The following is a 25,299-nucleotide window of genomic DNA, read 5'->3' as shown; positions in this document are numbered from 1 at the left end:
AGCGTCTTATTTAGTCCCTCTATCATTTAAATGCCTACAGGTTTACGGAAGGCTCACACATTCATTTACCATTTCACCATTTCTGGAAAATACCAGTCTCAGGTTTCATGTCCACACACAAAAAATGAAATGCTCTACACCACATTCAGTTCAAACGCAATCAAACTCTAAATAACATCTTTGCTGCTTCAATGCCCCAACACCACAGGCTATAGTGTACACAGGGTCTACCATTCATTATACAGACACACAGCGCGATATAGGAGAAACAAGAGCATGTAACTTAACTAATTCACTGATGTCATGCAAACAGTGACGGAAAGCCAAATGTTATATAACCAGGCTCTGAGGAAACAGCTCTCCAGCCAAGGCATACAGATGGGGCACGATGATGTCATTTCAGGATACAGACACCATCACACTTGAGTCACTGCACAGAGATTTAGTTATGCCTGTGATTCTTTCCCCATTCAAGAAGGTCTTCAAAGCAGCAGTCACAACAGTTCTACTTCGTCTCATTTAGTCTTTTAACCATCTAAAATAATTCATACCATTACATTTCACATGAAAAAGCACGGTCCATGGGTTATGTAAAAGAAATGTTTATTTCCATAATGAACACATACAGTACATTATTTTGACCAACATAAAAAGTGCAATATGCATTCAAACTACAGCAATGTACAGTACAAAAGTTACTGCATACTTAAATATAAAAAAGAAAACGGTTACAAAACTGTGAAGTAACCCATTGTGATCGCTGTCACTTCAGTGTGACAAAAAGCTTTCAAACTCACTGATGATATGAGAATAAAGGCTTAACAGCTATGAGCCCAACAACTCCACTGAGTCTTTCATTTTCTCCCAAAAGGTGCAAAAAGATGTGACAGCCTTTAAATGTGTGTATGATTGACATTATGGTTCACATATTTTGTAGAGCTTCCATGGTGTTTCGAATTTGTCCAGACAGCCAAAGAACTTTGGTCTTTCACATTTGAAAAAGCACAAATGAGTTTAATATGTTGGCAACTCTCAAGGTTGAGCTGATTTAACGTTTGGGATGTTAGAAGTTCATTGTTTTTTCTATTTTTATCTTCAGTCCAGGAAAAAAAAACACTTACGTTATACGATTTGACTGCCGATAAATCCTCAGTTCCTGTCACAATAGGCATTCTTATTATGATTTCAAGCCGTGCAGCGTGACTCCTCACTCCGCTCTCCCAAGTACATGTTCAGGGAATGATGAGGCCAATAACATTACTCTAATGTTATTTTGGAAGATAGCTTGCTGTGTACCAGTATTTACTCTATTAAAAAAAGCAGTGCAAAAAGAACAAAAAAAATAAGATTTTTTTTAAAGTTTGTTGAACAGTGAGCAAGCCTCTGGCAAAACAAAGTCACAATATTCTCTTTTTCAACCCATTCACCCACTCACAGACACACACATATAGTTACGCATTAATGCATTACCACACTCCTCTGCATTTAACTGATTTCCTCACTTAAATTTGACATCAGCAAATTAACTGAATTAAGCTCTAACCCGCTGTTCATCCGAGGAAGAGCTTGATGAATACAACATGAGGTAACCATTAATTTTACAACCCTCTCTAGCATCTAAAACACAAACTGTGCGGTAAACAACTCTACATTTATAAACACTTTCTGTCAAGCTCCACCGAGGGACTCAAGTTCATCACTTTGTACCAGATAGGTAAAAATAATCTAAGTGCCAATGGAAATCCTAATATGGTACATACTGTATCAGGTTCTAACAGCTGAAGAGTTAAAGGTTATATAGACTTCTTGTGCCGTCTCATTCTGCAGTCTAACACACAGCTCTGTGCCTCTGGTCTCATAGGTAAGGCACTCGTTTGTCCATAAATCAAACAAAGTTAGAGGTGAACTGATGGCTTTGCACATTTGTCAGATACAGCAATATGACTTTCATCACTGTTAACAGCAGTTTGAGAAACAATGTGGCGAAGGAGTGTCTTCTCTCCATGACAACAGTTGGCATTGTTTTTTTTTGTTTTCATTTGTTTCTTGGACTCAACTGTCCAGCCCGCAGGGTGACAGATGAGGGGATGGGTGGAGTGCCTCCACCTGATGTCAGCTTCTGGGCTCAGCTGGTGGTGCCCTGTCTGGAGTGTGCAGGTCCTTGCAGGGCCGTGGTAGGGCAGAGGTGGTGGGGGAGGCCCACTCTAGGCCAGGGTCTGGCTCTGGGGACAGCGAGAAGAGCAGTAGTGTTCCTGCATCTGAGGAGCAGGCTGAACAAAGGTCCTCAGAGGAAAAGTTGAGGCTGCCCAACTTGGCCAGCGAGTTGGAGCGCTTTAGCCTGGAGGACACGGTTAGCCCAGCCAGACGCATGCGCGTCTCGATCTCCAGTGCCCTCTGACGCACCAGTCCGGGTTTCCCCCTCACGCTGTGCAGACTGTCACTGCTGGAGCTGCGTGTCAGAGCGCAGCCGTGAGGTGAGGGCGTGGGTGTGAGCAGCCCGGACCCCACCGACCCAAACAAGGCTTCGTTGGTCAGCGGCACCACCAGTGGCTCTAACCACACGTGGGATGGTGTAGAAGATTTAGGGAAGTCTCGGGTGAAGCCTGAGAACTCCCCTCTCTCCTCAGCGTGAAATGGGCTTGTTTTGGACATCTGGCATGTGTGCAAAGGCTTGGGAGAGTGCGGGCTCTCCTGGGATAATCCTGTAAGTCTCTCTAGTCTCTCCGCATGCCGGCGGACCAGCCCAGCCCGCTGCAGTTGCAAAAGGGTTTCCTGTTGTTGGCCAACGTAGCAAGCCACGGCAGGACCCTCTTCCTCCAAATCCATTCTCATCAGCTCAGGGAGAACATCTGAGGCAGCTGCATCATGACTTCTCTGAGCCTCAGTCTTTACTTCCAATATATCATCATCGTTCTTTAGATCTGGTGCGCGTAGTGAGTCCCCTGGCTGCTGGTCTCTGTCCAGTGGAGCTATGGGTGGGGAGGCAGCACAGTTGGCACAGTCACACAGAGGGCCACAGGGGCGCAGCAGTACCACTGGAGGCAGAAGGCTGTCAGGCGAGGAATGGGGACGTGGGAATGTAGCACATAGGACTTCAGGAGGACTGGAGTTAAGGCAAAGCTTAGAAATCAGGGGTGGAGAGTCTTCTTTGTGCTTGGATTTAGAGCCACACCAAGACAGTATAGAAGCATCAGCTGGAAGAGGGATGGAAGAAGGCTTCTTCTAAATAAAGAGGAAAGACAATAAATGTTGGAGAGAATGTTGTCATTTATTCAAAACTGTAAACGTGAAATTAACTAAAGCATTTCAAATTTAAAATGAGGATGTAGATTGATCATATAGCTGAAACTTACAATGGGGTTACGTGGGGTTCTCAAATGGTTGTTATTATTGGAGTTTTCATTTAGAGTTGCCAAGTCCATCCCGTTTCCCTCTGTATCCCCCTCTACCTCCACGTCTTGCGTTTCCTCTCCTGTGTCTCCTTGGCCGCCCCCTCCATCATCCGGCTGCATGAGAACCTCCATCTCTGCCTCCTCCTTCTGCACCTCCTCCTCATCCTCCTCCTGCACCGTGCTGAACTCCAGCCTCAGTCGCAGCTCCTCCAGGGGCTCCGGGCCCCGAGAGCTGGCCCGGGCAGCAGCTCCCTCCGCTGTCGGCCCAAAGCCGGGGAGTGGCAGGTCCTCATGCCCATCAAAGGACTCGTCATCCAGCAGTGCGTCCCGCTCCACATCCTCGATCTCTATAAAGACCTTTTCCATCCCGAGAAGGGGAGGGCCACGCACAGGCGTTGATGGTTCGCTGTCCAGTGCCGAGTCAGAGAGCCGGCGGAAGTAGTAGTTGTTGTAGGCGGGGTCGATCTCCAGTGCAACGGTCTTGCGAGGGGAAGGACATGCGGCCCCCTTATCAGACAGCGCTTCATCACAGCAGGGAGACATCCCGGGCTCTGGAGTCAGTCCCTCCTCCCCTCCACAACACTGAGTCATGCCTTGCTGCCCCTCTGCCATCTCACAGTCTGCATCTGGGTGCCACAACTTGTTGTGGCGCTGTTTACTGATATACAGAGACAGTGCGCAGAAGGAGACCAAAAGTCAAACCAAGAAGTATAAAAAACAAAACACTGTGCACAAACAAACAAATAGAAGGGTCTGTACCTGGCATCCAGGATGCCCTCGTACTCGGCCAGCTGTCTCATGAAGCCTGCATTGGGTCGTGTGATGGTCCTCTTTTGCTTGACAAAGTTGTAAGCCTTTTCTAGCGACCAGCCGTACTCCTTCATGGCGTAAGCAATGACGGTGGACGCGGACCGACTGACACCCATCTTGCAGTGAACTAGACACTTGGAGTGGTTCTTTCTATTGGGGGGAATTTAAAACGTAATCATAAAAAGACCTTAGGGTCCAGTTAATATGCTAAATTAAGGGCTTTCAAATGCATCCTGTGGTCTTCCTTAGCAGAAGGAGCTTTGGGTTTCATGGAGACTGTGCTGTTACCAAGTGACAACATATTGGAGCTTTATAGCAACAAGATATTTTGGGAATCCACAAGATATTCCCCCTTTTTAATCTAATCTAGATTTAATAAAGTCTAAAGTTACAACGTATAGCATAAATAGTATAACTTAGATGCATAAAATAAAAATACTTTGTAAAATTAGTTTCATTCTGTCAATACAAATATAAAATAATATAACATAATCATAATTCTCTTAATCTGATCGCCCCCCAAATGATGGATAAGCAGATACATACATACATGAACAACCTGTTTTCTGTTCCACTCAGGACTCACTTTGCTTTAACAATGAAGTTGTACGTGTCATTCCAGTGAGCCAGCAGGTCAGTGGCGTCTACATCGTAGACGCGTATGTTGTGATAACTGAATGTGCCTGGAAAGAAGTTGTCTATCTCCCTGGTAACGTTGAGGATGTAGCCCACTCTGGAGAGGAAAGATAATGTTCAGTCATCAACAACATTCTTTCTTGCTCAAATCATAAAGAATTTTTTTCTTTTTGTGGTTATCTAAGCTCCGTCCATAATATGAAATAAATCACCCCGTGTCTTGCAGCTCCTCCAAATTAGATGCATTCCATTCTGATCCCTACAAACAAATGAGGGGAAATACTGTTTAGACTAAAGGCAGCACTCTTCCTCTGGGATGGAAAGGGAATCATGTTATATCAAAGTTATTCACAGGAAACAACAGATGTGGCAGATGTATTGGTGAATGTAAGATTATCAGGTGTCAAATGTCCCACCAGGTAGACATGGTCAAAGATGAGGGTGGCTTTGTCCATCTGGCCCAGGATCAGCAGCATCTCGTTGTCGATGAACTCTTTGAACTCCTTCAAGTTACAGTTCATTTGTTGTTCCACCTCTGTACGAATCTGACAAAATAAATAAAAGTACAGTATATGTTGATTTGCGGCATTTGTATGTGTGTGTGTTTGTGTGGGTGTGTGTGTGCGTGTGTGTGCATGCGCGCGAGTGCCTTTACCTCTTTGCAGGTTACGTTCTCAAGGTCCTGGCAGGTCATGATGCTTCGGAGTTTGGATTTGATAAGGCACTCTGTCCTCTCTCTCTCAGAAGGCCTACCAAAGAGATACGTTTAAGAAAAAACTTTGCAGACGCACTATAAGAGTGGCTCTATAAATGTCTAAGCTATTTCAATTACATGTACAGTAGTGATTTGTTTCAGTCTTTGCATAATTCTTTTCAATTGGTTTGTGTCTACTGACTTGTCGACGAACATGGTGGGTGAGTCTGGCCGTGGGGTCTCGACGTCCTTCATGGTGTTCCACTCGTTGATGCAGCTCTGATCTGAAGCGATGCAGCTCTCATAGTAGCCCATCCAGGTGAGAGCTATGCCTCCGGGGAAGTAGTTGTACCTGCGTGACACCTCGCATACCTTGTGCAGCACCTGCAGGGCTGACCTAGATTTGTAATGTTTTAAAGAGAGATGGTTATAGGTTCAGATGATTGAAACAATTATATTCCTGTTTTGCTTATACTGTTTTCAGGAGTCTATGCAATTCTCTGTCAGCAGATGGCAGAATTTATCAGCACTGCCTCAACCTGCCTCACTGCAGCACAGTGTGGCACATGTGTTTATAAAGAGATTTATTTATGGTGTGTCATGACTCTAAGGGCCACATCCAATAAGAATGGATTGCGTGCGCTAATAGCTCCATGAATTGCGGGGAAATAGCGCCGGCAATCTGCCCAAGTTTTGCACCTTATACACAAATGAATTTGCACTTAGTATATACTGGCGCTAACATGCTCACAAAGTTTGGCCGCTAGGTGCAGTTTGCCCTCAATTTACATTGACGTGAGCTGGGGTGACAGGGAGACACTTGGAGAAAAAAACAAAAATAAACGTATCATACAAGAAAAGAGAAAAAGTCATAGACGCTGCTTTGCTTTCTAATACTAAAAAACTACAGAGGACAAAAAAACAAGGACATTCTCATCCCACTTCTGTGCTGCAACATTTTGAGTATTTTATCCACGCGAGCATGCTCTGTGGAAAGGCCGCTATTTCTTTCTCTCATACTTTAGTGGATGTGGCCCTAAAGGATTTTAGACAGCCACTGTGGCTCCAGAGGTTGTTCAGTACTCACCACATAGCCTGCACTGACACAGGTTTGAAGACGTGAGTCCGACCTGCTGTGTTCACAGTGAAGCCCCTGAAGAGCAAACGAAACAGATGGGTTATTCCCTGACCACCATGTAGCTGTACAGTATGTATTAAATTAATCCTAAGTGTTGAGTGTAGATGCAGTGTTGGGTGAAAAGCACAGAACAATCTGAGTTAAATGCTGCAGCTGTGTCCTCTGTCTCCGTACAGCAGGGGTCACACCGACAGAGTTGACTCACCCATCTCCATCCAGATGGATCTTTGTGTCGCTCCACAGAGGCAGCACCATTCCGATCGAACAGGTTTTGCTGGCAGAGGAGAATGAAAATGAAATAGCAGGCAAAAAAAGAAGTGCAAAGTCGATTCATAAACTAGATTTTCCACATTTAAAACCTCTGTTGCTACAATTGCTACATTCTAGGATAACTCAATGACTAGCTTTTCAATCTAAACATGTCATGCGAAAATATAAGGGAGGATTGAGTTTAAAATATTTGTTTTTAGAAACAGTATACACAAGGCTCCTACAGCATAAGGCGAGTTGAATCAAATTAAAGACCAATTTTACAAGAACCAAAATTGAAGAAAAAAACAACAACATTAATTACTTTGGGTTGAACAGAATCTATTACTTTAGGTTAGGGACAATTTGCCCAAATATTTATTACGACACAAAACAAGTTATTTTTATTTGGTATGTCACTATTCTACTTCAGGTCATTCAAAATACACAACTTAAAAAAAGCCAATTATAACAACGTGTCACGTAACGTCTTTGGGGTTTTTTAAATTGAAAAACTAATAATCAAATCCTGCTCCCCATGTCGAAGCATTTTAAGGCTTTTAGAAAATGTATTTAAGACATTGTAACTTGTAATAACAATAAAGGCCTTATTTTCAGGTGAATGAATTCAATGCCCTTTAACACTTTTTAAGGATCAACAGGAAACTTGATACAGTTTTGACAAGGCCTGCAGGGGATAAATCATTGTGATTTACTGGACAAAAGCGGATATTTTCGAGTTCAGAAATGACTGTTCCTACAGTAACATGATGGGAATAGGAAACACACAATACTGTAAAACAATTTGAATGCATAAAACAATTTCAGTTCAGCTCCAGTTTGAGGCAGAGCTCTGGGGGTGAGTGTATTTTCCCAATCAATTTATATGTCATATGTTCTTATAACACAAGCTAAATAAAAACATAATTTCATAAATTGAGCTCTGCCTGTCTGGCAAACAAATTATCATAAAACCACACACACACAAACAAAGGGGCTTCCTCTTACCAGTCTTTGCTGTTAAAATCGATTCCCAGTAGGATGTTCTCCTCTGTGTCTTGTCGCCCACTGGTATACACCACAACCATGTACCGCACACGGTCTGACCATGCACTCTCCAGCCGCACCGCCTGCACAGGGCAAGGGAAATTCACTTCAAATTCAAAGCCAGAACATTTCAGTTAAGAGTAAGAAATCCTGTTTCCTGTTTTTGTCGTGGTGCCAACCAAAATCTGTTTAATTACAGTGGCATTAGTTTGTCTGAAATCTCATTACTTTTGGCATTTATAGTAACAGCGTAGTGAGAAGCTTAAATGGTCAATGCCCTGACCTTCCTGCAAAAAACCTGTATCTAACAACTGGATTTTCAAAGAAAACTGGACCACAGATTTGATGTAATGGGGTAAACAAGTCCTCGGGATGTGTGAGAACACTGTGTGGAAACATTTGGTAATGCTCTCCTGTGTGTGTTCAAACCTACTCTTGTGAGCGAGTAATTACAGTGAAAAAAAATCCTTCAGAACACAATAAAATGAATTCTGGATGGATGTTTTGCCAGGTTGTTAGTCACTGGCCTGTGTGTGTGTGTGTGTGTGTGTGTGTGTGTGTGTGTGTGTGTGTGTGTGTGTGTGTGTGTTTGCATGCGTGTGTGTAGGTTTTTGTTTTGATATATGTATTTATTTATGTTGTATCTCACCAGTTTGATTTTGTCCTCCGAACGAAGAATGTTTATCATCACCTGTAGGTGTTGAGGTAAGTCGCCTGTTGAACAACATAAAAAAAATGGATCCATGATGAAGCAGTGTTTGGTCGTCTTACATGTGGAAACATTTAGACTTAAAGAGAAGATCCAAAGATGATAACGATGTAGGGTCTGGCAATGAGTAAAATATCTTCCCAACTCAAGGATGCATTTCAATACCACTGCACGCAATTTGATAGGACTAAGGCCCTGTTTCCACCTGGGATTATGATGTGATTTTGGTGATCCGATCAAAGGTGGCCAGCTCTCAGTCCGTGTGTTCACACTACAAGTAAACATACAGGGCTGTACAGTGCCACAGTTTTAATCGCATTTGCTATTAAAATGCATTACGTGCGAAGATAATTAGAGGTTGACGAGATAGGCTACTGTCTCATTTAGACAAGGAGGAGCAATGCACAACACTGCTTAGAGGGCTCTACATTAACACTCGCAAAATGCGGGTAAATAGCCTCTATAGTATATAAAAGTAAAAGGCGAGTAAGCTATTACGCCACTTTGGCTGGTGAAAGATGTGTGCTCGCTGGGCGGCTTTTCTAACGTCTGCCTCTGATACAATCTTGTCACCACCACTAGTACAAGGCTTTCCATATTAATGCAGTTAAGTTACTGCATGTGCGAACAGAATATTTCCTGTGCGCCTTCACATTAAAAGCCTGTTACTAGCCAAACGCGAGTTGACTTTTATTTTTAAGCAGATACGAACAGGAAGTCGTTGCCTTGCAGCTCACCAGTCAATAGCAGCGATTTCCGTGTTTTCAGATTTACGCAGTGAAATGAAAACAGAGGACATAAAGCTTGTCATTTGCAATACTGGCGGATGCAACTAACATTCATGAGGCTTCTATAAAAGCTGCATGAATGCCAGTGATGCATTTTCAACGTATTTCCGCTCAGGCAGGGGGCGGCAGTTGAGTAGGAGGTCCCTAATATGGCCAAAAGTCACATTGCTGTTTCCACTATAATTTGAATGCGGACACATCGGACACAAGCGACGCAAACCACCTCCGAATGTGGTTTGTGGTTCGATCTCAATGCGTCTTGAGAGTGTTTTCACCTGTAGTTAGAGCTGTATTCATGTGATCAGATCACAAAAACCACATGTTAAAGACAAGTGGAAACGGGCTCTAAGACCAATCAGAACAATGAACAAGGGGACGTCCTTCAGCAACCTTTAGGTGGTAAATTAAACTTTTTTTAAACAGCAAATACATCGTCTTCTGTTAATTTTTTTAAGAAAAAGCTAAGTCCAAATCATTAAGTGTCGAGGCCAAATCTGTTTCAAACATCGTATCCGCAGCCATCTTTGTTGTTTACTATCACAAGTTAGACAATACAGCACTGTCGTCATCCGGTTATGACTACCGTATATTACATTGTACGATTAGATTTTCGGTTGGTGCCCAGAGTAAGCTGCGGACAAATTGAAATTTGCTGGCGGCAAGTCTGGATTTCCAGGGAACTCACTATTGGCATTTTACACTAAATCCAATCACAAACAACCTGTTTCAAAGTAATTAATTTACAATACATTCTCTGGCTTCGCATGTGCATGTTTTTCAGCCACAAACCCACATTTTAAGAGCTTGTCTTTGTTCATTTTACAACCCTCAGTGATCCCTCTGCCAGCTCTGATGTAAGACTTGTCAGTGAAGCCAAATAATAAAATCTGGGGTGGGCACGGACCAACAGCAATTCAAAGCAGCAGCTGATCGGAGAGCACACTATGTGTCCTAAATATGATCCAAACAGGTAGACAAGTGATTTCATATTGACTGGTTTAAATGAATGAATGCTAATGCTGGGCAACACACTCTGTATCTCCCAGCCACAAGACTCATACTGTGAAAACATGTTTGAAGCTTCTCTAAAAAAGAGAAAAGAAATCCCACAGATCACTGTGTTTATTGGACACTGTTTTTAAGTAGGCGGCCTATATATTTTATGTCAAACATATTCAGATAAGAGACCTAAACATAAATCCACCAATAACTCCTTCTGAATTTACTGACTAACCTTATTCTGGCAGCAAAAAAACTATAATTTTCACGCAATTATGATACAGTATATGCTTTAGATCATGTTCCTTGACCAACACATGGTTGCTCAGGAGCTGTGCCAAAATATGCACATTAACACCGAAACTTCTTTCAAAATGTGAAAATGTAAAGCCTGATTATATGGCTAATTACAAGATATCTTTCATTGGGGAAGGTACATGCAAAAAGCACAAGGGCACTAAAAGTATAAATACTCGTAAAAACAATGTGGCACAATTATATGTATTTTTGTAATATAAACAAATTCAAAGATTCTGCTTGAGTAGATTGTGCTACTCACAAAGCAACTACTGCGATACTGTCAGAAATAACAACATGAAATGACAAACAGACACCAGGGGTCCAATGGTTATATTACATTATATGTCCTCTAGAAATGTTTACTCATTTGAAGCACTGCACATGGACTAATAAAATATAATTTACATTGTTTACTAATGCTCTTCCTTTGAGTTATTAGTAAATATAGACTTAGGCAAGTAAGTTATTGAGTCCACCCTCCACTTTAGCTGGTGAAAGATATGTGTCCTCGGGATCTGTGCTCGTGCTGCGATTCTAGGTATAAAAACTTCACCAACGGTAATTACCGGAAGGAGACGGCACATTACCGCAGTTAAGTTAGCGCGTGTAGAAACAGAACATTTCCTGTGCGCCTTCACATTAAAAGCCTGTTACTAGCCAAACGTGAGTTGACTTTTATTTTGAGGCCGGTAAGAACAGGAAGTTAGCGCTTTTTTCTAGCTTGAAAGGCAACTCCTTCAGTTGCAGCGAGCAGTCAACAGTAGCCTAGTCTATTTAAACAAACTTTTAAATAAGCCACTGAAAAGCTACTCCCAACACATTCACAACAACCTATTTAATGTATCCTAAATTGTACCAATATGTATACTTATTTATTTAATAGGCTATGTTTAATGTTTTAAAGTTTAGTTTTAATTAACAGAAGGACATTATAATAATAATAATTCTGAATCAGCAAAAAATTGCAATTGGCAGGTTAGATTCTTTTGTCTAAATTGCAATCAGTGCACCCCTATTCATTTTTCCATAATTATTACTGCACACACTAGGATATAATATTAATTGAGAATCTCAAATGAGACCAAGATAACATGCTCAAAGGTAATTAGAGCGAAATGTAAGGGTTAAGGTTATGCAAGTTTTTGATCATACTTTGTGTGCTACCAAATTTATTTTTGTGCTACTGAATTTTTTTGCTTGCTAGCACCAGTGCTACCACCTAAAAAAAATAAGCGTACAGCCCTGTGTTAGCTTGTTTTTCTTTTGTAATTTTTAAGCTCTGTAGTGTCGTGTTTACCTCTACAAAACAGCTTGTTGAGATATAGAAGTCACTGGTGGTGGGATGCCAGCTCAGACAACAGGGATACTTTTATCAAGCACTTTGCAGTAGTGCCTCGTTATCTTTTCTTTTTTTCTCTGAAGGCCTATTTCCCCAGCCAAATGGGTTGTGAGGACAAAGCAGGACCAGCAAATATGTGGGTTACCTGACAAAGTGGACAAAGCTGCCGACCACAGCCAGGCCTTGCCAAAAGGCTTGGCAGCGTTTTAGTTGTTGGCTGGTGCCGATTTCCCATCATGCCAGTGGACTGTCAGGTCAGCCTTATGTCTTAAAAGCAATACTTGTGGCTTACAAAGGTGATTACATACAATGGCCAGTTCAATGTTCCATCCAGCCTGACATGAGACCTCACATAAAATAAACAAGACACTTGTACTCATCTATTTATTTTCTATACACGTAATGTAACAATAAGCAGCAACCATGTCACTCAGTCTGAACACTATAGGTAATGCAGCTACTGACATTTTTTCTACAATCAACCCAAAACTTTAAGGCCAACTACGTTATTTTAATGTCGTCCAGCTCTTGTGCTATTAATTTTTCATCTCATTTAATTTAATATTTTTTTTATACTCAAGAGATCATTGAGGGGTGACCCTCATTTACAATGACATTGAGTCAAATATAATAATATTGTTAATGTACACAATACAAAAAGAAAACCGTACAACCTCAAAGTCAAATCCCCCTTAAAGTTAACCCTTATCCTAAATAACTCAAATAAACTACACCACAAAGTCATAGAGGTTCTGCAGAGAATATTTATTTACATTTTCCTTATATACGCTTTACTAAGTGAAGCAGTGACAAAAGCAGCGCGCCCAGAAGTTCATACAAACAACAAGGGCCTCCTTAAGTTGTCAACAGAAGTTTTGCTCAAAGTGCTACCAAGCGCTAGATTTAAAGAGCTAAGCTGCCTAAGCTATATGTCTTGAACACGTTTATCAACCTCCATCCTCCTCACCTCGGCTACAAACATCCGCTGCAGGGTCAGGGAAGCTCATTACACAAACGCACCACATAACCTGGACAAGAGGTCTGACATGGAGACCAACGAGATTAAAGCCACAGTTTGGATGAATGGTGTGGATAATAGGTTGTGTGCTTTTTGGGGTGCCGTCCTGTCTTGTGGGTCTCACCTGCATGTTTGTGGTGAGGATGTGCTTTCTGGCCCTGCTGGCTGCTCCCCTGCTGCAGGAAGAGAGCAGCACCTTTCACCATGAAGAAGCTCTCACTCAGGCTGAAAAAAAATGGGGGAAAAAAAAAGATCAAAGCATTGAAACATGGATGATATACATCAGGCTGCAGATCAACATTGTGCCAGTTAGTAAGTTGGACAGAAAGACTGAAAAATGGGGGAAAAGGAAATCGAGAAGATGTGCTTAAAGGTCACATAATATTATGCTAATTTTCAGGTTGAAATTGTAAACTGGGCTTCTACAACAACCTGATTTTTCCCCTACTTTGGGAGTCTATAGTCACCTCAGGGACCCATATAGATGATGAAAACAACATGAAAAAGTTATTTAGCAATAATAGGTGAATAAGCTCAGCTGCCACGTTACAGAGGTAGAACAGCAGCAGCCATGCATCAAGCTTCGATCCTGAATGCTTATCCGTCTTTTTCCTGCTGCGTGTGTAACATTTGACTTGTCAGGTCTCTGCTGGCTCAGTGAAATGCAACACAGACTTGAATGATCCACACTCATTGCAGTTGTTTGCGAAACTTTCACACTGAATGAAAAAGCAGCATCTGCCAGTTCACACCAAGCAGGAACGTTTACTTTAGCAGGTAAGGCTATGGAGATGACATAACTCAATACTGCAATAAAAATGAAGCGAACTCTTGGCTGAGTTCAATCATTCCATTTCAGTGAAAAACAATGTGAGCTCATTCATAAACCTACCTGGCAGCAGGGTGGAACACATGCAGCCTGTATTCTGTCTGTGCAGTCTGGCAAAACCAGTATCGGTCAATTATTATTTTCACTAATGACACATTGAGAATGGCATGCAAGGAAAAGCTTAAACCTGTTTTGCACCTGCAGTTTGTATTGCTATGAATTTTGAATACTAAAAATCAGTATTTCCCTGTGTTATTAATAAATGGGAAAATGCTGATTCTTGTAATGGACTTGAAAAGCATTTCCAGATTTAAGATGCTTTTTATATGAACAACAATTACAGCAGCAGTCGTTGGCAGTGAAATTCTTGAGTCTCAGGCTCCCATCAACAATGCAATATAAAAGAAGGATTAACCTTAGCATTGAAAAACATGTATGAACACATCCCCTTAATCTCAAAATAACAAGGCCTATTGACCAAATGCCTTTGGTTTAAAAAAAGGTATGAATTAAAGCCCTTCTAATAAATGACATCAAAGACTACAATTTCAGAACATCTTCTACATCCAGGCCAACAGTGAAAATGTTCCCTCACTCAATTCTCTCTACACAGCCTTTTAAAACCCACATACAGAAGAGCGGGCCTGGGCCAAACAGATGATTTCGTGGGAACAATGGACTTTGTTTTGTGCACCTCACAATAAATTCCCTCGGCCCCCCAACACCACAGGAAAAAGGCTTTACAGTGACAAAAACCTGAGGGTGGACACTTCTTAAGAGCTTTTGTTTCACATTGGTGGATTTGGTTGAGATTTATGAGGCTGTCAGGAGGGTCTAATGTCAGGGGATGTTGGATAACATGAGGCGAACGTGGCAAGAGCAAGTGCTACAGCCTCATACTGCTCCTAACTTTGTACAAGTCCCCGCTGCTTCAAGTAACTCCACAGATCTTAGCCTGTTATACCTGGCAACGTTTTACAGGTGAACTTTGAGGATGTGTCAAACTTGTCCTTATGCGTAAATCAAGACACATTACAGACTCCAAATTTAACAGCCTCAGCTCTACAGTCTCTTGCTCTGCCTGCAGCAGCCTGCTATCAGCTTCTCCACAAACACTAGGGCTAAAAATACATATGGTATCAAAGCAAACAAAGATTCTGACCAACAGCTCGCCCAATTGGCTCAATGATTCCACATGGATGTCAATCTGATGTACCTGTACCTTCTTTACAGACAGAGAGACAAACAATGCCAACACATCAGGTCATACGGGTAAAAAGAGGCAGAAATATCACTCATATATTGTATTGTGGACACAGCCAGCATACAGCGTTCAGTGTATGTTCATACACTGAACAGAATAAAACTTATAACAATAAAGAGCAAGAAGTGTAAAACATTAGATGTTTGATCTCACATCTCATCATCTTCAAGTTGCCACGTATTCAACTCATAGAGAATATACTTCACTCACATGCAGTGTATCTCACTCTGGGTCAACACAGCATTCTTCACAAAATACGGTAGCATCTTCAACACGGCCTCCTGAATGGGTTCTACAACCAGATGCATCCTGTAGGCCCTTCAGGCACATGCTACCTCCTCTTCATCAGCCTCCTGAAACAGTGAAGGAGCGAAGTGCAAAAGAGAAAAGGCGTCTCGGCACTGGCACGTTTGAGTGACACACTGACTAACTGACAGGCTGCTCTCATCTGTGCTGCTCAGTGTGAAGAAGCCGTCTGTTCGGATGCCACACCCTCTAGTTTCCTCCTCCTTCCTCATCTGAGCGTCTCTGTGTGTGAGTGCAAGTCAGACTCCTGCCTGGAGGGATGTACTGCAGCCTCCACCCGTTGCCTTACACACACACACACACACACACACACACACACACACAAACACACACACACACACACACACACACACACACACACACACACACACACACACACACACACACACACACACACACACACACACACACACACACACACACACACACACACACACACACAACTGCGCTCGCCTCTCCCGGTCTGTTTCATCTGTACCACACTCTTTTAACAGTTCACTGTAGGCTGCACATTCATATCACTCTTTCGTTCGTGCTTCCCTTTGATTTTCAAAACACAAGAACATGTGCAAAAAGCTAGACAGTTTAAGAGGACAATAGATGCAGAAGAGCGCATGAGACACATTTTCCCATCTTTACTTTCCTCGGTCATCCATCCAGTCTGGCTCAGTACAAAATGAACAACAGCTTCCCTCTTTAGCCAATGCAAAGCATGTCCACTTCTAGGATCTTGTGCTGCTGTCCAACAGAAAGCATCTCTCCAAAACCCACTGAGAGTTTCCTTCTCCCTCTTCCGGGGGAGAGAAGAAAGACCACTGTAGGAAGACAAAAACATGCAGACGGAAGAATTTTGGCCAAAACACTCTATGGGATGTCTCCATGCGCATGCCACGCTGGGGGTCAAAAGAATCCAAGGCACTGCCTCCAGGGAGCTGAACACATTGGCCAAGCATTGGTGAAAAGGGCAGAGTCCGGCAATCTCCCAAAACTCCCAAATCTCATTATACCAAGGCTTATAACGGAGAGATTATCTTGTTTCTCTGCTTCAAGAGGCAAAACTGGCTGTCACTCACTTAGCTGTATACCGCAAACAAACCACCATGTGTTACATTATTACTGTAATGAGGACAACTATACGCATGGAAGGAAAGTAAAATACAGAACTGAAATGAAGTATAATTATGCAATGACAGTCTAAAAGAATTGTTGATATTGAGCCTGCAGATTACTCTCCTTGAGGGTGTTGAAAGCGATAATGTTATTTTTCACTAAGCATTCAAAACCCCAGACACACACAATGAAGTGTCACGGCTCTCATTAATCTGGGGGCTTTTAGTTTACAAAACATATTTACTTTACATGTAATTCTTAGTATTGAATAATTCTATCATTTATCAAAACAGAATTATTTTGACGCACCTGGAACCGAATGTATGACAATATGTTTGTAAACACAACTGTGGGCTCTGCTGCTGTAAACAACAATAGTGATACAGTAACTTTTTAGGCAGCTTTAGAACTTCTAAAAGTATTTACAGGTATCCGGGGCCGCTCGTGGTGTAGTGGTAAGAGGGCATGTGGCTCAGTTCTCATTGCAGCAGACCCTGGTTCAAATCTGTCCCAGGCCATTTTCTGCATGTCATTCCCCTCTCTGCCCTATTTCAGCTGTCTCTAAAAAAAGCTAAAATGTATAAATATAATCTTATTTTTTTTTAAATACAATGAAAATTGTATTCCAGGGATAACATTTTCCTATGAGGAATATTTGTTTATTAAAGGAGCTGTAAGCGGAATGGTTCTTTTAGCTAACTTCCAGTTACTGCAGTTAGCAGTCCCCTCGCTCGTCCCTACGTCACCACATTAATGCATCGCGGTCTTCAAGCAGCAAGTTATCTAGCATCATCTCGAATCCATAAGTGTGATAAAACTGGATAAAACATGATAAAAACCATCAAAACAGACATTGGGAATGATTTTTACCTGCTCCGCCATTGTAGGCACATACACATTCACCCATCTGTTGCTCTGGCGTGCACCGGCAGTGAGACCATGGAGTGTATATAGTATATATGAGTGAGACGAGTGACGGTTTGTAGCGTTTTCTCTCCTGATTGGATAAAAAATCGGGATACTACAACATTTTAATTGGGCTATTACTGCAAATCAGAATGACTTGGAGACCTGTGATATGACGTCCACACTATGTTGAAGTGATTGCTGTAGGAATATGGAGTGATATAACACATATATTAACACAAATAAACCGCTCACTTCACCTTTAAGTATTGAATATACCTTTGAAAAAGTTCACTTCTCTGACACACCCAAAGTTACATAGTGCACCTTTAGGGTATGGTTTTGTTCCTGCAGCAGTAGCCAGGTGGACCTTGAAGGGGTCAAACAAGACCAGATGTCCTCTAAAAGTCACTGCTCTGAATCACCAGGTTTAGCAGTGAAAGCTGCACAGAGGGCGTAACCAGGTTGGTTTATTCATGGTTTCACAGTGTTTTGCATACACAAGCACCAATTGGAAAAAAAATGCCTTCTCTTGGGGCTGCAAGTTGCATAATGCCAACATTTTCTCCCTCCCATCACTAAAAGAGGGCAGAGAGACAGGGAGGGAGGGGGCAGGACTGGGAGGAACAAACCTCCTCAGGTATCAATGCAGAAAAATTACATCATCTTTTTACTGAAGAAAGATTTACCTTTAATAAAGACCTAGAGAATGGGCCTAATATGCAGCAGCACGTCTATTAATGGTTCTCCCTTTCCCTTCCACACATATTCTGCATTCAAACCCAGAGGATAGTTTTTGGCCTATTAAGGCATTTAAGTCACCACAGGTCTTGACAAGTGTGCTGTTTGAATGAGAATGGTGAGTAGATTACACCACATATCCACATGCAAACACACACACTTTTGTCCAACTGGGGCCTCTTGCCCAACTCTGCTGTGCACAAGGTGGTAAGATGAAATAATTCCTTGGTTCAGTGCCACCAACACCTGCAAAATGTTTACATTGGACTCCAACAACCCCAGCGGCTTGTCATCATTATGAGGTCAGTCAGGAACAGCAAGCGCAAATACTCCCACTTGGCAGTCGTGTAGCTGTCAGTCAACAGATGCAGCTATCTATCTAGTGTGCTAGATCAGTACACCCTAACCCAAGGAGCAATTTGTCTGTCAACTTAAATACACCTTAATATGACATTATGTAATAAAACATGAATTTACTGGCAATTGAATTGCATAACTGTGGCACACCGGCCATTCCTCAAAAAAAGGGAGGAATTCTTGAGGCAAGACAGGACTCGCATCACGCACAGATCATTCTCGCACACATGCATTGCTCAGGGATATTACATAGCTGGATAAGTTCTTGCATAACTAAAAAGAACCTGAACTCTCATCTTAGGGTCATACGTGTTCTATCTGATTTGAAGATTTCAGCCATTGAGAAGTGGTAAATAACAAATCTCACAACATAAAATCACATCTTCATGACAAGAGAACCCATTCACATTAGAACAGAGGATTCTGTCATTCTGAATGACACATAAAGAGCTACTTAGTCATCATTGTCACCGTCTTGACAAGTCAATATATCACTGGATATGTGGGAACAAAGACATGTAGGCTATTACAAGGCTGTACTGATCTGATCTGAATTTAAATCCCTGCAGCAAATAACTTCACTGCAGTTGGGTTACAATAAGATGCTTGCTATCGAAAGTCACTTAACAGCACAGTTCAGCTCAGTTTTGGGAATGTGTGTTTCCAAATACAAATGTTTAAGAAAAGAACATTCAGTATTAACAGCCAGACACCCGTGGCAGCTTGTGGGTGCTTTTCCATACCAAAGTTGTTACACATTGCATTGCAGTGGGGTCAATCTAAGGCTATACATTATGGATGGTAGTTGGAAGATAAAAACATTTAGCTTGTGAATATCTAAGACATGTTTATATCCTATTAAGCTCAAACTGTCTAACATGTAAATGTAGTGCTGTTAATAAATGAAGTAAAAAAATAAAAGTACAAAGTGCCAATGAGTTCTGGCTTTCTAATTTTCTGATCTTTTCTTAAGACTGCTGGCAGAGAAATAAGAAAATATTGGCACTGACGTTTTCTGCTTTTTATCACTTAAGTCCAAATACACAGACCCAGCTCAGTGCAACACTTCAAAGTATTCAATTTATTAATTTGACTGAAGGAGACAAAGTTGAGAAAACTGTCAAATGTTTACTTTTGAAGCTATAATAAGAAAATATGTGGTGTTTTTTTACCCTGTATATAACCACAACAATCATACCACTAAATTATAATCAGCTTATTCTGTCAATCCAATGCAGCAAATGCACTCTGTAAATAAGCCAAATTAGATTTTTTTTTAAAACAACGTGACTCAACTGATTTGTACAGCAGCTAAATAACAAACTCATCCATCTAAGCGCTGATAAAAATGCCGACACATCTGTCAGCATATTACTTAACAGACTATTAAGAATAACATGGGTTCATTAAAAATTGATGACAGGCAGACAGGTGTTTTATTACACTGTCGCCTAGTTGTCCTGATATGTTGATGCCAACTACTCTCCCCCCCAGATTTCACTGAATGACTCAAAGACAGATGCAGCCTATCAGTCAACAACACCTGTGTATAAAACATACCACGCAACAGAAAGGCTCAACTAAACTCAGAGCAAACTTACCTCTGATTTATTCGCCGTTCATCGTCACTCCCAAAATCCTGCAATGAAGATAAGAGTAAATATCAATACCACATCAAACATGCATTCCAAACATAAAGGTAACTAACTCACAACTGAACTCAGGTTGTGTTCACACTTAATAATCTGCTTCTTTGGTGCGCACCAGTTGAGAGTGGATACATTGCTTTGTTTTTTAGATGGTTCGGTTCGCGTAAACAAAGGCAATACTCAAACGGACTATACATTGTAAACAAAAGTCATGTGCACGTAAATGGTGTCAGACAGTTTGCAGAGTAAAAATGCATATCACCCACAATTCCTACCATTGCCTACATCACAAAGCATCTGCCAGTTATTTTCATGCTAAATGTGGAGCGCATAATGTAACAGACAGAATCTATTAAATGTAGTGCTACTTTCTTCTGTCTGTAGCAGGCAGAGCATGTGGGCGTATGCTCAGAAAACATGCGCTAAATAACTTAAAAACACATGCATTTAACGAAAGACATTATACCCAGGGGGCAAAGTGATTTTATGGACATGGAGCGTTGTAAAAGGTTGTTCACCAAAAATGACATCTATGACCTTCCACGATCACAACCTGGGTGGACAACCTTGTCAACTAGCTGCTGGAAAGCTACAGCGGGCCGACATAGCAAATCAGAACCACTGTTTAAGCGAATGGGGGTGAATGGGGATGGGCTAATGGGGAATTTTTTTAACTTATAGATATCATTATGAAACTTTGCCAGTTGATTACTGACATTAAAACAAAAACTTTTTGTATTACAGTATTTTCGAAAAATTTTAAATAAGTATGAAAAATCATCAATATCTTACTAATGATGCGTAAATTTGCATATCTGCAAAGCCCCAAAATCTAGATGTTGGAAGAAATCAAAGTCAATTTGTTTTTAAATTTAGAAAACAAAACAAGTGTCCAACTGCCTGAAGCCTTTCCTAATCACAGTTCAAATTTGATCAATAACCCATAGAAAATAAATTTTTTACAGTTACATTTCATGTGCTATGGACCAAAAGTGTCCTTTTGGAGTCTCCAGCTGGTATTTTAGGAAACGGCTAGACATTCCCTTGGAAAAACCTGTGTAAAAAATTCATTTTCTATGGGTTATTGATCAAATTTGAACTGTGATTAGGAAAAGCTTCAGGAAGTTGGACACTTGTTTTGTTTAAAAAATTTAAAAACAAATTGACACTGCTTTTGTCCAACATCTAGATTTTGGGGCTTTGCAGATATGCACATTTACGCATCATTAGTAAGATATTGATGATTTTTCATATTTATTCAAACTTTTTGGAAAATACTGTAATACAAAAAGTTGTTGTTTTAATGTCAGTAATCAACTTGCAAAGTTTCACAATGATATCTATAAGTTTAAAAAATTCCCTATTAGCCCATCCCCATTCACTTAAACAGTGGTTCTGATTTGCTCTATGGCCCCCTGTAGCTTTCCAGCAGCTAGTTGACCAGGTTGTCCACCCAGGTTGGGATCCTGGAAGGTCCTGGATATCATTTCTGGTGAACAACCTTTTACAACGCTCCATGTCTGTTTTTCCAAAAAAAGGGGTTTTGCCCCCTAGGTATTATGCAAAAGACAGCGAAATGATGCATCAATACTACGCTTCCTGTGATGAGTGCGGATGGGGTTCACACCAGCAATGATCCGCTCCAGAGTTCACTTGCAAGCGGCCCGAGACATCTTTCAAGCAGAGTAGAGTTTGGTTGTTAAGTGCGCACCAGAGTCTTGGACTGCATTCAAACCAACCCAAATGAACTGCACCAAGGGCTTAAACGCTCCGCACTAAACAAAAGCTGGTGTGAACACGCCATTTTGATATAATCAAAATATTGCAAACCCTTTAAAAGTGCAGAAATGCAAAATCTCAATGTTTATATGGCAGATACCACCACTTCTGTCTTTATACTGTATAATCAGGAATAAATGTGTATAATTGTGTCATAACAGCTGTGCAAAACCTCATGAGTTAATCTTAACACTTGTTCTTAGAGATACAGTGCTGTGAGCAAATACCAGAGTAGTCACTACAAGTACAGGTGTACACAGAGACACGACACAAGAAGTGAACAGTCTAGAGTCTAGACTAAAACAAATGTGTCTGCATACTACAGAGAAAGCACAGTCCACAGCAAATAACATGACGAGATGTTACATTGCAGGGGTATAATAGGGGCTGACGAAGACAGGCTACCTAACTAATGAATGACTTTGACAAAATGTAGTCATTTACGAACAAAACACCAATTGTGACTTGAAAAATACCCACATGTTAACACATAAATCAAAAGTTAGGGAAACATACTGTATATTAAGGTTGGAATCAGTGATTGTGGGGAATTCTTGTTGTCAAAATAATTTTTTGTCAAAATCAGCGTTCTCCAGAATCGCTGACTCCTCCTTTAAAGGCAGGCAGGTATATATTGACCCTAGCATTGGCCGTCGAAAGAAGTGACAGAAACGTCTCAGGGGCTTAAAGACATGTTTTACCACTTTCTACAGACACAAATGTACAGCTGCAGCAGGTCAAGTATACTCAGCAGCAGGAGGAGAAAAAAAAGAAAAGCTACGGTATACAGAAAAACTGAGAGTAGCGTACTCAGATTAAAGAAAAATCATTGCGCAACACACCGCATTATCAATTTCCCATTTCTGTCTATAAGGTGATATAATCTCCCACAGTGACCGCCTCTCATTGCAGCATCTATTAAATCAGTTTACCTCTGTTCCCTTTCCTGCCATAGTACTCTGCCACCCCACCCACCCCTCATGAGTAGATGACATCATAGCTGCAGCAGCTTTCTGCCAGCTTTACCCGTCACGCTTCACCACCCTGCTGCTGGACTACAGCAACCGTTCCAGCAAGACACAGCAAGAAGTACAGGGATAAAACCCTGTCACACCAGCAAACAAAGAAAAAGAAAAAAATCTGCTTATATATAAGTAACAACCAGGCGTCACATTTTAAGTGTTGCATGGCTGTGAACATGCTGTGGAAAAAAAGTAATGTTTTTCCCCCAACTTTGTTTGGATAAAACCCATCTCTAGCTCAAACACTGATGTAAATAAATCCAGCTACAGATGTCCAGTCTCTTTTACTCTGATGTGGTCAAACCATAAAGTCTATGGGTCATACAGACAGCAGACTTTTAGGTGAGCTTTACTGTTTATAGCTGGTGGCTAGCGCCATCTTCTGGCAGCGAGGACGAGGAAAATAATTGTGTTAGAAAATAGCAAAAGGAAGTTATCTTATGGTTGTATTTATGTGGCAAAGGGGATCATAGTTTTCCTGCTTAGGACGCCCAGAAAACAAAACGCTCAAACTGTGACTCTAGAGAAGCAAACATTACAGTTAAATCTTTCTTCCCCCGTGCATGTTTGCCAATCTGGAAATTTCATACTTTCCTTGGCTTACTGGAGGGAACAACAGGACAGTACAGAAATTGACGTATACATATCCTGTGTGGGTGACTGTCCCTAATGTATCGTCTGCTAAAGAGAATAGATATGCCACCGGGCTCAAACTTAAAAACCAATGATTGAATTTGAGTAGCCTACACGTCAATTTAACAGTGCTTGGACTGCAGCAGCACACTTTGTGCCCTGTAATTGTTGTGCTGATAATTAGTGGGTTAAACAAGTTTCAACTGTTGTAATGTTACATTAAAACATATCGGTATTTCTAATATCAAACAAACAATCACATCATAAACTGCCAACGTTAGCCAAAGCTTATGTCATTCATAAAGCACTTGTCAAACCAAAGCTAGCTCTTAAAAATTAACGCTACATTAAAACAGAAGTGGAGTTTGTTATTACTAATATTAAATAATTGAATAACATTTAAATATGACAAATATATCAGCCGTGTTGGATAGGTGATGTGGCCAGCAATATCTGGTTCCATCATGAAGACGTTAGCTAGCTATCATTAGCTGAACACCGAGCACAACACGTTAACTAACGGTACTAGCTTAGCTTTAATCAGCGGGCCTTTCTCCGGCAACATCTCTCCCATCCCCGGCCTATTCCCCCAACACCGGACCATCGCTGTCATTCAGCGGGGACCCAAACTGACCTCCCCCGCAGTCGTAGTCGCTGTGCTTGCGGTGGACGCGGCGCTCGGGGTCGGGGACCGCTGCAGGGTGACCAACGCCATGGCTGGAAGCTGAGGAAGGTGCACCGGCCGGCAGCTGGGCCCGGGGAGCTGCTAGCTGCCGGGGCTAACGACACATAGGATGGATGGAGGGACGGATGGAGGCGGAGGAGCCTGAATACCCCGCATGCAGGAATGTCTGTCTCTGCAGGAAGTGCTGCCTTCAAGGCCCCCGCCATCCTGCTGTCACAGTTCTTCTGTAATTGCGTAGTAATACAATAATTACTAAATTATTCTCTTAGGCCTGCTTGTAAATGTTAAGATTGATAAATCAATTAAAATTATTTAAATGAAATGTATGAATGAATCTATACATAATGATGTATAATAAATATCTTGATGGCCTTCATCAGATATACAGTTGATATTTAGCTAAATAAACTTAATTTTTTGGAAAAGGCATTTTTTGTTGGTGGCCCAATTTTAAGTTATACTAATACAACAGCAAAGATACATAGGCCTATGCCGGAATTTTTGAAAAATACTAGGGAATGTCCACAAAGTTGGCCCGCTTTGTTTACATACCAGTTTACAGAGCCTAGCCTGTGTAGTCGCACATTTGTTTTCAGCGCACAAACAGTATGGACAGGTTGCAGACCTAGTGTGCCTTTAATGTAGCCCACCCTGTGTAACATTTGTATCAATGAATATGGGACATCTGTCTCTGTGATCCCATGGCTGTGCCTATCTATAGGCCTACTGATTTTGTAGCCTATGTATTTGTGCCAGTAATTTCAGCTGTCATAAGCTGTGTATACCAACATCTTGTAAATAAAGCTTTGAAAAAAAAAGTCGGACCAAACCTCTAACCATAATGCAATGCGCTCAGGAGATCGAAAGTATTCTCAAGTGTAGGGCATGGAAGAGGCTGT

The 25,299-nt window shown here is 41.5% G+C and overlaps 1 protein-coding gene across 3 annotated transcripts; it reads right to left on the bottom strand.

Annotated features, from left to right (window-relative positions):
• Window positions 1–597: 597 nt before the first annotated feature.
• ssh1a (slingshot protein phosphatase 1a) lies at window positions 598–24,458 on the bottom strand. 3 transcript variants are annotated; one of them, XM_080042753.1, is made up of 15 exons: window positions 24,350–24,458; window positions 20,234–20,271; window positions 13,244–13,344; window positions 8,616–8,680; window positions 7,928–8,049; window positions 6,876–6,944; window positions 6,620–6,685; window positions 5,735–5,929; window positions 5,494–5,587; window positions 5,255–5,383; window positions 5,051–5,097; window positions 4,789–4,935; window positions 4,152–4,352; window positions 3,354–4,050; window positions 598–3,222 (listed from the first exon to the last, which is right to left on the bottom strand). In XM_080042753.1, the coding sequence occupies exons 1-15, from the start codon at window positions 24,428–24,430 to the stop codon at window positions 2,113–2,115; spliced, it is 3,162 nt and encodes a 1,053-aa protein (XP_079898879.1). In that variant the 5' UTR covers window positions 24,431–24,458; the 3' UTR covers window positions 598–2,112. The 3 variants fall into 3 exon arrangements, with proteins under 3 accessions (XP_079898879.1, XP_079898880.1, XP_079898881.1); XM_080042754.1 differs by having other exon boundaries at window positions 598–3,219; XM_080042755.1 differs by lacking the exons at window positions 20,234–20,271; window positions 24,350–24,458 and adding an exon at window positions 15,423–15,627.
• Between the last annotated feature and the right edge of the window lie 841 nt (window positions 24,459–25,299).

This window comes from Ammodytes marinus (genome assembly GCF_949987685.1).
Source record: "Ammodytes marinus genome assembly, chromosome: 2".
In the NCBI taxonomy this organism is placed as follows: Eukaryota; Metazoa; Chordata; class Actinopteri; order Uranoscopiformes; family Ammodytidae; genus Ammodytes; species Ammodytes marinus.
This window is presented reverse-complemented; position numbering and strand designations above follow the sequence as displayed.

Coding starts and splice junctions, on each gene's coding strand:
- ssh1a (XM_080042753.1), bottom strand. CDS start 24,430: ATGGCGTTGGTCACCCTGCAGCGGTCCCCGACCCCGAGCGCCGCGTCC. Junction 5,930..6,619: donor GTGTCAGTGCAGGCTATGTG/GTGAGTACTGAA, acceptor TTACAAATCTAG/GTCAGCCCTGCAGGTGCTGC. Junction 4,353..4,788: donor AACTTCATTGTTAAAGCAAA/GTGAGTCCTGAG, acceptor TCCCCCCAATAG/AAAGAACCACTCCAAGTGTC.